This window comes from Panthera uncia, unplaced genomic scaffold, assembly GCF_023721935.1.
Source record: "Panthera uncia isolate 11264 unplaced genomic scaffold, Puncia_PCG_1.0 HiC_scaffold_488, whole genome shotgun sequence".
Taxonomy (NCBI): domain Eukaryota; kingdom Metazoa; phylum Chordata; class Mammalia; order Carnivora; family Felidae; genus Panthera; species Panthera uncia.
In genome coordinates this window covers 4419-18168 of record NW_026059636.1, presented here as the reverse complement: position 1 = coordinate 18168, position 13750 = coordinate 4419, and the positions used below count along the sequence as shown (strand labels likewise).

Here is a 13750-nt window from a genome sequence, read left to right as displayed (position 1 = left end):
TCTCCAAAGAAAACACACAAATGGCCAATAAGCACGAAAAGAGGCTCAACATCACTCAGCAACAGGGAAAGGTAAATAAAAAGCATCCTAGCATAGCATTTCACACCCATGAGGATGAGCATTACTAGAGAAAGAAAAATTAAAGCAAAATAATAAGTGTTACACTCAGACCCGGGTCTGGGCCATGACTGCAGGACCTGACCTTCTGGGCCACAGACGCCATTTGGAAGCAAACTTGAAAAAGAAATGAACCCACTCAGAAGGGAGCACCTCAGTGAGCTGTATGGACTGACCCAGAGCCCACGACCAGCCCCCAGATCAGGAAGCCAGCACCCCAGGAGTCCCCCTCCTGCTCCCTTCTGGACCCCGTCTATCACGAGGTGGGGGGGGGGTAGTGGGGATTCTGACGCTGCCCCTCAGTGATCTTCAGTTATCAGTGTGGCTGCAGTTTAAACTATTCACGAAGTGAGCACTTGTGATTCTCAGGTGTCTGTTCCTGAGCTGTGGCGACCAGTGGGGTATGGGTGGGGTTGGCAGGAGGCCCTAATGAAGTCCGGGGACCCTGGGCCCCCCCAGGGCCCCAGCTGCACCAGCGCTCAGCCTGCAGTGCGTTTACTCTAATTGCGTGAGGACGGTTCCCGGCTCCGCAAATTACAGAGCATCAGGGAGAGGGGAGAAGTGGGCCCCGGGGACCCACCTGGTGCACAAGGAGCCCTTGACACTGACATCGTGACCTCAGCGCCTGAGCCAGGGGCACGGGGACCCGGGGAGGTATAACAGGGCCTGGCTGGCGCTGCGGCCAGAACACCCTCTTCCCGAGCAGGGCCCCGTGCAACTGACGAGGTGGGTACCTCTGGCGGCCACGGGTGGGCGCCGGCCTTGGCTTTGGACACAGGCCGTTGGGGGGCAGGGCGGGGCCGGGCAGGCGGGAGAGGAGAGGAGAGTCGGAGCCGCTCTGCTGGGTCGGTTGTGCGGCAGGAGCGGCCGGGACCCAGGGGGAGGACAGCTGGCCGCCTCCCAGCCCATCGGGAGACGCGGCTTCTCTGTGCTGCACAGGAGGTGAGCCCGGGGGTCCACGCTGTGCCTGAAGCTGCCCCTTCCTCACAGGGGGAGGAGGAGGGGTCGTCAGATGGACGCCCAGGGCGGCTCACCCGGATGTGCGCGCACGCACTGACTCTCTGGAGTTTTCTCTCAGCTCGTGTGCACGTCCCCTCCCGGCAGAGGGGCTCTGTGCCCGTTAGCTGTGGCATCCTTCTGCCTTTTTGGCACTGGGCACGCTTGCCTGCTCTATTAAGATTTTATTTATTCTGATGTTTTCCTTTTCCAGCCCCCCCCCAATGATACAGTACATTATTATAAAGAATTTTTTTTCTGAAGTGTGGGGACACATAGGAATACTAATAGTCATTTTTAGAAAATGATTCTTTAATACTTTCTGGGCACTGACATAGCACCAAATCCTGAGCTCGTTTACTCCTGAACTACAGAGTACAAAGGATCATCCCTAATTTTTATGGGTGAGAGTTCTTGGGCTTGGAGAGGCCAAATTACATGCCCCAAGTCACCCAGACAGGAGCTGGGAAGGCTGTAGTCAACTCAGATCGCAAAGCTTGTTCTTGTGACCAGCGGTTGCCCTACTCGGATGGAACTGTACTTCTCCGGCATCTGGAACGTGCATAAGTGTCCCTACCATTTTCTACAAAACACAGGCACACAAACACAAAACAAACAGAGCCAACCTTGACTTAACTAAAGTCACACAGACTGCATTTTGTTCATTCGCAAATGATACAAGTAAGAAGCGGGTGAAAGCTGATTCACAGCTGTTTGTGCAGAAGCGGTGAGGAGGACATTCACGTCTTTGCCTAATCAATGTGCAGCGTGGCTGGACTTTCGTCCACTCAGTGACAATGTCCACAGTGATAAGGGACCATTAAAGTCTAATGAGCTTGGAAAGATTAGAAATCTGAGTCTCCTGTAGAATGTTAAAGCCGATCTTCTTGTGTGGGGGGAGAAAAAAAGTCTTAAGACGCTCATTCTTTTCTTAAAATTTTTTTTAACATTTATTTATTTTTGAGAGACAGAGAGACAGAGTGTGAGCGAGGGAGGGGCAGAGAGCGAGGGAGACGCAGAATCTGAAGCAGGCTCCGGGCTCTGAGCTGTCAGCCCAGAGCCCGATGCGGGGCTTGACCCCATGAACCGTGAGATCGTGACCCGAGCCGAAGTGAGACCCTCAACCGACTGAGCCTCCCAGGCGCCCCTAAGTCATTCATTCTATTCATTAACAATGTGTTTTTGAATTACTAAACAAATGTTCTTGTCATCCAAAGCTCTATTATGTAATGTACCTTTCATTTATGAAGCTGCAAGCCGTGTTGACTTAACTGAGGCAGGGGAACAAATAAATTAATCTTTAAGGAAAAAAGAAGCTTGTGAGAGCTTATTAAAATATATATATATATATGTAACCTCTGTCTCCAGTACCCTCCAGATCATATATGTGTGCAGCTTTTCCAGCCTACTTGGGATGCCCTTCAGCAAAGCCAAGACAAATTCTTTCTTTCAAAATCTGTTATCGGTGTTTCAGAGAGTAGAGAGGTGTATCGAGGCGGGGGGGGGGGGGGGGGAATCCAGGCAGAAGTAGGTAGACACAGACATGGGGGAAGGAGAAATGTATCATAATGTACAGGTCTCCCAAAGGATGACCGAGGTCATTCACTAAATCAAGGGGGGCTCTGACATTCAACTCACTTACCCATCTGAGGACACACTGAAGTCCCTTCTGAACGTGCTATCCGACGTGGATGGACTTCTCCATCTCAACTATGTCTCCAAAGTGGCTCAGGAACCCGTCTGTGCGATTACCAGGCAGTTTTACAAGCATAACCATACGCCTCATTTCATCCTATTTTCATAAACGACTTTTTGAGCGGTTGATAGCGGATACCAAGCTGGGTCCCGTAGGTACTCAGTGCGCAGACAGCACCTCTCAAGTGCTCTGCTCCCCAGTGAAGGAAAGAAACGGGTAAACAGGCCAGGGCAGCGGGGCCCAGCGAGTTCAGGCAAAGGCACCAGACGATAAAATTCCAAGCTGCTGTGGGACGGACGGGCGGCAGTGAGCTGGGTGAAGAGGGTGGCCGAGGGCAGGAGGGCCTCGGCATCAGAGTTTACGCACACTTGTGGGGGAGGGGCGAAGGCAGTTCAGAAGTGAATTTGGTGAGAAGGACAGGAGGCCAGATTGTGGAGGGCAGGCACGTTTAGAAGGAGGTTGACAGGTGAAGCCACGTACGGTTTGCAAGAAGTGAAGCAGAAGGAGGATTGATGTTTCAAGATCTCATCTCGACTACGATGTAGAAAGAGAATAAACAGAGAGAGTGATGAGCGGGTTCTGTAAATCACAACGTGAGACAGTGGTGGAACCTAGGCCCGCAGGGTGGGGGCATTTCTGATTGAGAAAATCACCACGTTTGACAAAGGGGAAGAGGCTGAGTCCGCCTTTGGCTGGATCCCATGGGGCCAAATCTCTTCCTCTGATGAATTGCTGGGAGAATTTTCCTGATTTTTGATTTTGATTTGCTTTTTGATTTTGCCCGCAGGAGAAGTGGAGAGTGGGACCAGCACAGGCGGGGAGGGGGGCACGGGGGTATCCCGCCCATCTGGAAAATCCGGAACACCAAGGTCACCAGAGTTAGCCCCCCTTGAGGAAAGGCTTTCCTACCGCCCTTGGAGGAAATGAACAAGCCACTAGACTCCCCTGTGTAAACACTCTCATTTAGCCAAGTACAATTCTTTGGAGACACTGCCACTATTAGCCCAGTATTCACAGTATCAGAGCGGTAAGTGTGCTGGGGAAGAGCACCTGGGGGTGGCGAGGCGGGGCGGGGGGTGGGGAGGGAGCACCAGCACAGTCCTTCACAGTGAGGTCATTTATTGGGAAGGAGTAGTGAAGGAGGAGGCATCCAAATGATACTCAGCGTTACGGCTTGGAAATTGACTGAGTGCTGTGGCCCTTCGCTGAGCTGTTGCCCGGGAAGCATATCGCCACGGCCATTTGATACACGAGGGGTACGTGTACAGGGATAGAAGGACCTCTGGGAATGGCAGGTGGACGCTCTAGCGTGGATTACACGAGAGCTGTTTAGGCTGGATGTTTAAATTATAGGTATCACCATCTTGATATCAACGGACACAGGAGAAAAAAGAAGAGAGAGCGGAGAATGAGACCGGAGACATGCGAGTGACAGAAACATATACATCTACGGATGTAGATCTATCTACACACTTCGGAACTGAAAGGGTTCTTTTCGCTGGAGTAGACCCAGAAAAGCCCCGGACCTAAACTATGTCATCTTTACTTCTTCATGTCTCTCCAAAGTCCTTCCTAGTTTTGTGCGTGAAGTCAGAAGATGATTTGGAGTAAGGTCATCCGGGGAATAACCTTGCTTTCTCTTACTGGACCCGGAATTGCGGGGAACCTCTTTCTATTTGTGGGACATGCGTACGCTTTTCTCACGAGACCCGAGAAAAAACCCATACACCTTATCCTCGCCCAACTGGCTTTTGCAAATACGATCATTATTTGTACCAAAGGGAGCAAAGATATCACCGTATCTTTTCATCTCAGAAATGGCCTGGGCACTGCTACTTGCAAAACCGTGTTTTATCTGGGGAGAGTGGCCCGTGGCCTCTCAATGTGCACCACCTGCCTCCTCAGCGTGGTCCAGGCCCTCACCATCAGCCCCAGGACCTCCTCGTGGAGAAAGCTCAAGCCCCACACCGCGTGGCAAGTGCTCCCCTCTCTCCTCCTCTTCTGGATCGTGAATTCCCTGATAAGCTCCAACTTGCTCTCCTACATCACAGCCGCCCAGAGCACCAACGGGTCCGGGATCACACCGTCTGGCTCCCACCCCTATTGCCATATGCTGCCCTCCGGGCTGACCGTCAGGTGGCTCTTCCTGACTCTCATGGCGCTGCGGGACATCATCTCCCAGAGCCTCATGGGCTGGAGCAGCGGGTACATGGCTTTCCGTCTGTGCCAGCATCGCCAGAGTGTGCTCCACCTGCGGAGCTCCAGATCCCAGAGAAATTCCAGCCCAGAGACGAGAGCTACGCGGAGTGCCCTCCTCCTCATGGCCTGTTTCCTTCTCTTTTATTGGGCGGACTTCATTTTCTCCTTCTGCATCGGCTCCTTCCTGACCAATGACCACACGGTGTTAAATATGAAACTATTTCTAACGCTCGGTTACGCCAGTCTCAGCCCCTTTGTGCTGATCAGCAGGGCCTCCCACCAGCCTCCCCGCCGGAGTGCCCGCCGAGATGTGGGGAAAGTACACCCTGCACCACCTCCTCCAGGAGCGGAGCGTTAGATTCGTGTTAGGGATCGCTTCTGCCTTCGTGCATCAGAGCATCAAATCACTCGAGGCTTCTACGAGCAGATTTCCTTTTTGCTTTCAAGAGAGGCCCCGTACTGGGCAATCGGAGGCTTGTTCGGGTGTTGCAGGAAGTGGGAAAGAGATTCTTTCCAGCCTTCGATTCCACCAGCCCTGTCACGTGGCTCTGACGTTCTTGCCTGAGCAATTATTGCCGTTCCTTCAATATGTAGTCAGCACGCAAAGCACGGTGCGCGCACACACACGCACACACGCACACACGCACACACACCCCCACACCCCCTCAGGGGCTGTGTCCCCCAAAGCCCTGGCCCCCAGTGCTGCACTACGGGCACGGCGTGTGTGTGTGTGTGTGTGTGTGTGTGTGTGAAAGTGAATAAAGGAAACCCCAGTTTAGAATGCAGCACGCCCCTCCTCCCCACCAAGGAGGACCCCGCCGCGCCCAGAAACGACGCACTAACCACGCTTGCAGCCAAGGAGAGACCTCCGCGGCCTCAAACTCTCGTTCTTCTCCAGTGAACTTCTGTGCACATCAATCCTCCCCGGTTTGCTCCTAAAACCTGATGAAACCAGCCTGCCCCTTGTCTCTCCGGACGTGCCGCTGGTGTTTCCACAGGTTGCTGGTCCCGCGTTGTGATTCCTGGCTTTCCCCACATCAGCCCATTTTGCTAATAAAATAACCAGCCGTTTTGATTTTTGAGGTCGCCATCCCTTGGTGTCGGAGAAGTGGGATCCAGCGAAGCCCCCTCACAGCTCCAGGGCTGGCGAGCAAACAGGTGCCAACACCCACCGAGCCCACTGAGCTCACTGCTTTCTCCCAAGCCTGGAGTGTGAGGTCAGTTCTCTCCTGCCCTCCAGCTCTGCTCTCCTTGCATTTCGAGCTCTCCAGGCTTCAGGTGGAATCTACTTAAGAGCCTCGTCCTCTTGGTTTTTATAAAGGCGTCACTTTTCCCGATGAGTACTCTTTTGTTTCTGTTTTCTGGAGCTTCCTTCGGCCACCCGCCCTGTTCAAAAGGGGAGAAAACACATTGACTGCTGGTGTTTTACAACGGCTATCACAAGACAGGGTCCTCATAACTACGACATCTTAGCGAATCCAGAGGTAAGATCGGTTCCGTCTACCTGGTCCCGGGGCCCGGCTCTTGTGCCTTTCTGGGGAAATGGGTGAACTTTTGAATAATGTGGAATTACAGAAACCACTCTGAGGAATGTTCCAACTGGATAAGATCACTTAAGAAGGGCACTTACAAGCAAAGGCTTCAAAATCCATAAAACAGCTTCATTGCCGAAAAGCTGATAAAAAACGAAAGAGACATGGGGTCCCTGGGTGGCTCAGTGGGTTAAGCGGCCGACTTCGGCTCTGGTCATGATCTTACCGTTCATGGGTTCAAGCTCTGTGTCGGGCTCTGTGCTGACAGCTCAGAGCCTGGAACCTCCTTTGGATTCTGTGTCTCCCTCTCTCTCTGCCCCTCCCCTGCTTGTGCTCTCTCTCCCTGAAAAATAAATAAATGTTAAAAAAATTTATTGTTTTTTTAATATTAAATTTATTGTCAAATTGGTTTCCATACAACACCCAGTGCTCATCCTAACAGGTGCCCTCCTTCATGCCCCTCACCTACCCTCCCCTCCCTCCCACCCCCATCAACCCTCAGTGTATTCTCAGTAAAAAATTTTTTTAAAAAATGAAAAAGATACAAGAGGTACCTGATTCAAAAGATTGACATAACTCTTACTGCTCCCTTCACCCTACTTAACTTGAGTTCTCACTCTACTAATCTGCTGTCTGAACAGCACTGACAGGACCATGAACCAAAGTCGGCTAAATTAATCACCTTATAGACACCTCCACATCTGCTTTCCATGGTCCCAGTTGGGCCCCTCCCAGAACTGACAAAACTGAGGGATTTTCTGGTAAATACATTATTCGCTTCAACAATCAAGCTGAATCTCCGATAGAAAACAGCGTCTGCAGAGGGGATCCTGGAAGCCAGTTTTTGATTGGTAAATGGTAAAAAAAAAAAAAAAAAAAAAAAAAAAAAAAGTAAATGAAGGTTAAAAAAAGGTAAATGAAGGTAAAAAAATGGTTAAAAAAAAGTTCTTACCAGAAACAGCTTTTCTGAATCTCTGTCTGTAGTGCCCAGTTGAAAAAGGAAAATAAAATTTCACATTGTCCCTCCTTTCCAAATCCAAACCCATTGGTTATTGCCTTCCTCATTCTTATTTTATGTTCTGAGGAGTTGCGGCTTCCCGCCTCTCTGCTTGAGACTTGTTGGCTCTTTCTTTGGCTGCCTTTGGGAGTGGGTCTGGATCTCGGGAAGGTAGTATCCTGTGCAACCTCTTTGGGGCCCCCACTTACATTCAGAGGGGGTTATTCGATACTGCCAGAAATATTTACTGTTTGTTCAAGCTGAAGACTGACAGCATATTTAAAAGAATTTTCTTTTAAGTAGATCTGTGGCCAAAACGTTGGCCAGATTGGAAGCTGATGTTCAGAGCCCGATAGGAATTCTTGAAAGTCTCCCCCACCCCACATTAAAATTAGAACTATGTACCCAGAAAGAAGCAAATGGTGGGTCATGAGGCTGGAGACACGGATCTGTGATGTCATTTAAGTTACGACCCGGTTCTTTGACAAATTGAGAGCAATCACCCTTATCTTACAACTCTTATAAAATGAGAAACAGTTCTAGAGGCAGTTCAAGTTCTCTACCCGTTCATGCCTACCAGCCCAAACCTTCCCTATTTATCTCAAAAGGCTTATAACTTCTTCAAGAAATCTTATCTACATCATCCCCAGTTCCTAAGACGGAAGGAAAACAGGGCCAGGTGGCAGGCCTTTTAAAAATACAAATGGCTGTGGGAGCCCCCTTGCCAAAAATCTACCCACAGCCGCCGTGAGGTTACTTGTCAAGGACGAATACAAATCCTTGGTGTCCTCTCCACAAATATTAGTAGAAAAAGTGTCACCGCCATCTGAGCGGTTAACCTCAATTTATTCCATCTGCCAAAAGAGTTTGGATCCAGCCATTCGCTTATGAACTAGTGAGTTTTGCATCATTATACACGCCTCATGGCTTAAAACTTTAGAACAATAAGGTCTCCGCATCTATCTGTACATTCTTCATCAGTACGTATGTGGTATTTTCTACCTCCAGATAGTACTAGCAAAATTAATTTGTAAAAGAGGATTAAGAAAAGCACTTATCGAAATTATCAGAAATATAATAGAAACTTAACCTGGATGTTTTTTCAGTTCACATGGTCTAGGATCAATCTATAATAAAAGCTGTCTGAAGTTTGTGGATTTAACTAGAAGAGACGTTTTTAGAGTTGCCAGCATTAAATAGAATACTTTTATTCTCTCTGGGTTTACTACAAATCAAATAAGCTCATGTTTTCTCCGTTACAGAATTTGTCGGCAAGAAAAAGAACTTAAAAATGATGGTTAGCTGTTTAATGTCTTGTGAAATGTTCATAACTAAACCTAAACATAATTAAGAGCAAGTGAATTAAGTAGATGTAAGGGAAAAGTACATAAGTAAGTTTTTCAGCAATATTTATGTCTATTAAAAAAATCTTTTTGGTAACTTAAAACCTTAGATTTTCGCTAAGTTAAATGAGATGATAGTCATTAAACATCTAGATCATTTCCAAATAAGATAAGATACTGAAGCATTACTTATTGAACATAGGTTCATCTACCTATGGCTTCTTATTACAGAGAAACTAAAAGATTTTTGGATATGTTGGTGCTACGTTGGAAAATTTTAAAAGGCATATGCTTCTAGAAATTATGAAACGTATTCATAAATTTCCCAATCTAAAGAATGCTGGTGTAATGGTTCACAATTGCTTACTGTTTGGTTTTCACTAGAAATGAAGATTTCTAAAAGTTAAGCATTCTAACAATATATGTAATGAAAGCTACTAGAAATAGTTCAACATTGCAAGGAAAATATGATGTGGGTGTTTGCGTTTTGTGGGGTTTGTTTGTTTGTTTGGGGTTTTTTGGTTTGCTTTCTAGTTTTTTGTTTTGGGTAAGAATAGGAAGGAGGAATGAAGGTGCATTTTTGTTGAGAGAAATGAGTGTACTTTTGTCCTAAAGTAAAGCCGGTTATTTCTGAATGGGAAAGAGAACAAGGGATGAACTAAAACGGACATAGAATGTTGTAGAAGGTTTATGAAAAAGGAACATTGGGAAAGGAATTTTGCATGTGATCAAGCTGGATAAGATTGAATGAATTTGTTACAGGGTTGTTTTTTTTTTTCTTAAGCTTTCATAGTAACCGTGCACTGATGTAAAACTAGAACTTAATTTTCTTTCGTCTGTTAAAAAGACAAAGTTTATTGAACTATTGGTCTGCTCTTGGTAAGAGATCATAAAAGGTTTTTTTTTTTTATCATTTAAAGTTATCTGCCTAGAAAATTCTATGTTTTGCCAAAATATTTTCCTGTGTTTATCAGGTCTTTGATTACTTAGGAAAATAGAGCCTTCTCAATATTAGAAGAGCTGATTTTTGCTAACAACTGTGTAAGCCCCTGTATTTCCCTTTAAAATCTTTTGCTGACACTTGGATTAAATAGATAACAAAGTATTGCTTCACAGTGACCTATGATCCTATTTGATCAAGTGCTTTAAAATCTTTTTTGATACTTTTCTCAAACTTCCCCAAATCAAATTCTAAATGAATCTTTTGACCTGGAAGAAACTCTGAGGTTATTTCCAGAGTTTTGATATTCTGACTCTTGATTTCAGCTCAGGTCACGATCTCATGGTTCGTGGGATCGAGCTCCTGGACGGGCTCTGCACCGAGAGCTCGAAGCCTGCTTGGGATTCCCTCTCCCCCTCTCTCTCAGTGCCCCTCCCCTTCCTACGATCCTGCTCTCTCTCTCTCTCTCTCTCTCTCTCAAAATAAATAAATAAGCTAAAGAAAAAAATGTTTTTAATGATTTTAAATGATTCTAGCGTCAGGCCACTGCCCAGATATCACACTTTGGAGGATGGCGAGCTGGCATCATAAACAGAAACCTACGGTACAGAAGTGGCCGCTAAAAATACTTGTCTTATCTGTGACAAACACCAGAGGCTCTGATGATTAACATATTAAAAATTGGTTTTCTTTAGTGAAATTTGTCCTTGTTAATTAATTAGGATATCAGAAATGTGGTCTGAGTAGGTAAATTAGTTGTGCCCAAGAACTGCGAATTAGATATTTAAGAGATAGAATCCAAAGATAATAAGAGTTAAAGCAGCTGTAGTCTGTTCTGGTTTTCCTGACTCTGATAGAAGTTTGGCTGAATTCTGCCTCTGAAAAATTATTGCATATGCCTCAGGCTAACTTTTCATGAAAAGTAGTTTTGGGGGGGCGGGCTGGTGATCAGGTTGGTGGTTGACAGAGGTGGAAGGTGGGGGTGGGCAAAATGGGTTAAGGAAGTTCAAAGGTACAAATTTCCAGCTATAAAATAAATGAGTCATGGGGATGTAATGTGCAGAATAGCGACTATAGTTAATTCTTCATTGCATATATGGAAGTTGCTAAGAGAGGGAATCATCAAAGTACTTATCAAAGGAAAAAAACTGCACCTAAGTATGGTAACGGATGTTCACTAGACTTACTGGGGTGATCATTTTGCAATATACACAACTATTGAATCATTATGTTGTACATCTGAAATGAACTCACTGTTGTATGTCAATTATACCTCAGTTTTTTAAAGGTAGTTTTGGAGCTACACAAGCAAGAAAACAACAACAAAAACACAGGAACTTTGCTGAACTTACAGAACAGATCTGATGACTCTTTCTTGCTTGCTTCCCAATAAATGATCATATACGTGCAGAATTTCGTCGCAGGTCTGCTATCATGACAGCTTAGCGCGTTGGGGAGAGTAGCTAACCACTCTCTCCTTTCTTCTGTAGCTGCCTACCAACATCTAGCGAAACATTCCAGGTTGAGTATCACCAGAGTGGTTTCAATAGCATCACAACAGTTCTTTATGGAAATAACCGCTTACCATTGAGGACACAACTCACTTTTCAAAACATACCTATTGGGCAGATGTTCAATAAGATCTGATGAGGAAAGCAAAGGCCGGCAGAAAGTAACCAAAAATGAATTATCTGACAACACGTGGCCCACTGATGCGCACTGGAGACATGCAGAGCATGACATGCCTACAGCTTCTCATGACTCATGCTTTACTAGACAATAAAGGGTAACCCTATCTTGACAACTGCCACCCCTCCAAGATCCTGTAAATCTCACTTTCAACACACACCAAGTCCTTGGAGACTTACTTATCCCTCACCCCCACTAACTAAAAAGTATATAATCAGTCACTCCTCACAACCCCTGCGCAGCTCTTTCTGCCTACTGGTCCTGTCCCTGTGCTTTAACAAAAAGCAACTTTTTGCACCATGAGACGTCTTGACCATCATGCGGCCAACTGAATGGAGGCAGAGACCAAAGAATTGAATTAGGATGCTAGATCTGGGAAGAAAAATGATCCAAATCTTGAAAAGAAGGCGAAAAGATTACAGAATATGCTTTCAAAATTATATTAGAGCATGTTCAACATGCCCACCTAAGGGGCAACCGATTTTCTCGGATATTGCTACTCTAGGGCTTAGACGCCATAAAGTTAAATGTTATCCTGCAGAAGACTGATTAATTTCAAATGATTCTTGTCCAGCAGAAATGCAACTAGTTTCTGTCTTTTGGAAAATAACCCCAAAGATTATACTTTTTGCTGTTCTGTGGGACATTAGCTAGTTTTTCACTCAATTTTGGTATATTATTTGAACATTCTTTTTTTTCCCCCACTGATAATGCATTTACCAGTCTCTTCTACTGTCACTTGAACTAGTTTACTGTCCATTTCCTCATTAACAACCTAAATAAATCTCTGCCATTTAATCTCCATAGATACTTGAAGATTAGACTTTGACAGTCTCCAAGGTACTCCGGTGGCTTAGCAAAAGCTATGAAGTGTGAAAGTGTCCATTTTTATTATTATCTGGTGCTTTCCTGGATGGGACTTCCCTACGCTTCCCCAGGAAGACCATTCTGTGACTGTACAATGTCCAGACGCATGCAGGACACGTTTAGGAATCCAGATTTCAAGGGAGAGTTCTCTGGGCTCCGTTTCATTCCATGTACTATTTTCTGCATCCTGTTGCGGGTGGGACATACATGCGCTCAGGTTTGGGATCATCTTTACAGCTGGGAAAAGTACTCCAAATTACCTAGTTCAATTTACCCTTTGGGGCAGAGTGAGGAGGTGTGATAAGATCCATGACCAGGTGGGCTTCTTGTTTCATGGGGGCGGCGGGGGGGGGGGGGGAAGCCGCATATTTCTAAGTCAAAATCACTACCTACTTCCTACCTACCTCGTGCACAGCAATCTGCTTATTCCTGCAGTGTTGGTCTGCAGATTTCTGGTTTCTGGATGTCATCATCGCTCGTCCTGTTCCAGGCCCAGACAGCTGGATAATATGGGGATGCCAGGTTCTGCTTCTCAGGTGACCAGAGCTGCTCAACCTTCCATGGTTGTTGGTTCATCAGGGTAAAGTGGGGGCGGGGGGATACTAGAGGTGATGCTGTCTTCAGAAATCAGAAATCAGCATCTCATTGTTCCCGAAGCTGGAATTTTCATCCGGCAGGAAATGTCTCACTTCTGAGTTCCCTCTAATGGAGTTCAGGGCTCGTCACAGCAGGCAAGTTGCTCAGCACTTTCTGAGTATGTGCCGGGGGCTCCCCAGGAGCCATCGTCTTTAGAGCAAAGTGGGAAGGGGGGTGCAGGAAGGGCAGGGTGGGGCTAAAGAGAGAAGCTAAGTCACCGCAGCACAACAGACTCGCTCTGTAAACCCTTCTTCACATTGTTCTGTTTCAAAAGCGCGAAGAACCGGGAGGATACTTGCTATCCAACAAATTCAAACACATCGAAGACGGTGGGATGTAGTCCCCAAGGGCCTAAGGAGGCAGGAAAGGGTCTCTCCGGAGGGAGGCCGCCTCTGGGCGGAAAACGATGCTCCAGGTGAGGATCGAACTCACAACCTCGGCATCACCCGCACACATACTGCTGTATAAGTACCGCGCGCTAACCGATTGCGCCACTGGAGCACCTGCTCCCCACTTCCGGTCGCTAGCTACACGGCCTACGCGGGGGCGTCCGCCGGCGGGAAGCGAGCCCAGCCCGCGCGTCCCGCGCTGTCCCCGCGCGCCCAGGCGGAGCGGGTTCCTCTGCCACCCCGCCCGGGGCCCGAAGGCGCGGAGGGCGCTCTGCTCGCGGAAACGGCGGCGGCTGCTTCCAGGGACACACAGGTGCACGCGCTCGGGCGACCCCGACGGGCCCCCCAG

General features: G+C 47.2%; 1 protein-coding gene and 1 non-coding gene across 2 annotated transcripts; one reads left to right on the top strand and one right to left on the bottom strand.

Moving 5' to 3' along the window:
* Positions 1-4396: 4396 nt before the first annotated feature.
* Positions 4397-5366, top strand: LOC125918147 (putative vomeronasal receptor-like protein 4). The gene has a single exon (XM_049624189.1). It carries the CDS (start codon positions 4407-4409, stop codon positions 5364-5366), a length of 960 nt encoding a protein of 319 aa, XP_049480146.1. The 5' UTR covers positions 4397-4406.
* An 8053-nt stretch (positions 5367-13419) lies between these two features.
* On the bottom strand, positions 13420-13513 carry TRNAI-UAU (transfer RNA isoleucine (anticodon UAU)). The gene is made up of 2 exons: positions 13476-13513; positions 13420-13455 (listed from the first exon to the last, which is right to left on the bottom strand). It is a non-coding gene; the product is annotated as a tRNA-Ile (tRNA).
* Positions 13514-13750: the final 237 nt, after the last annotated feature.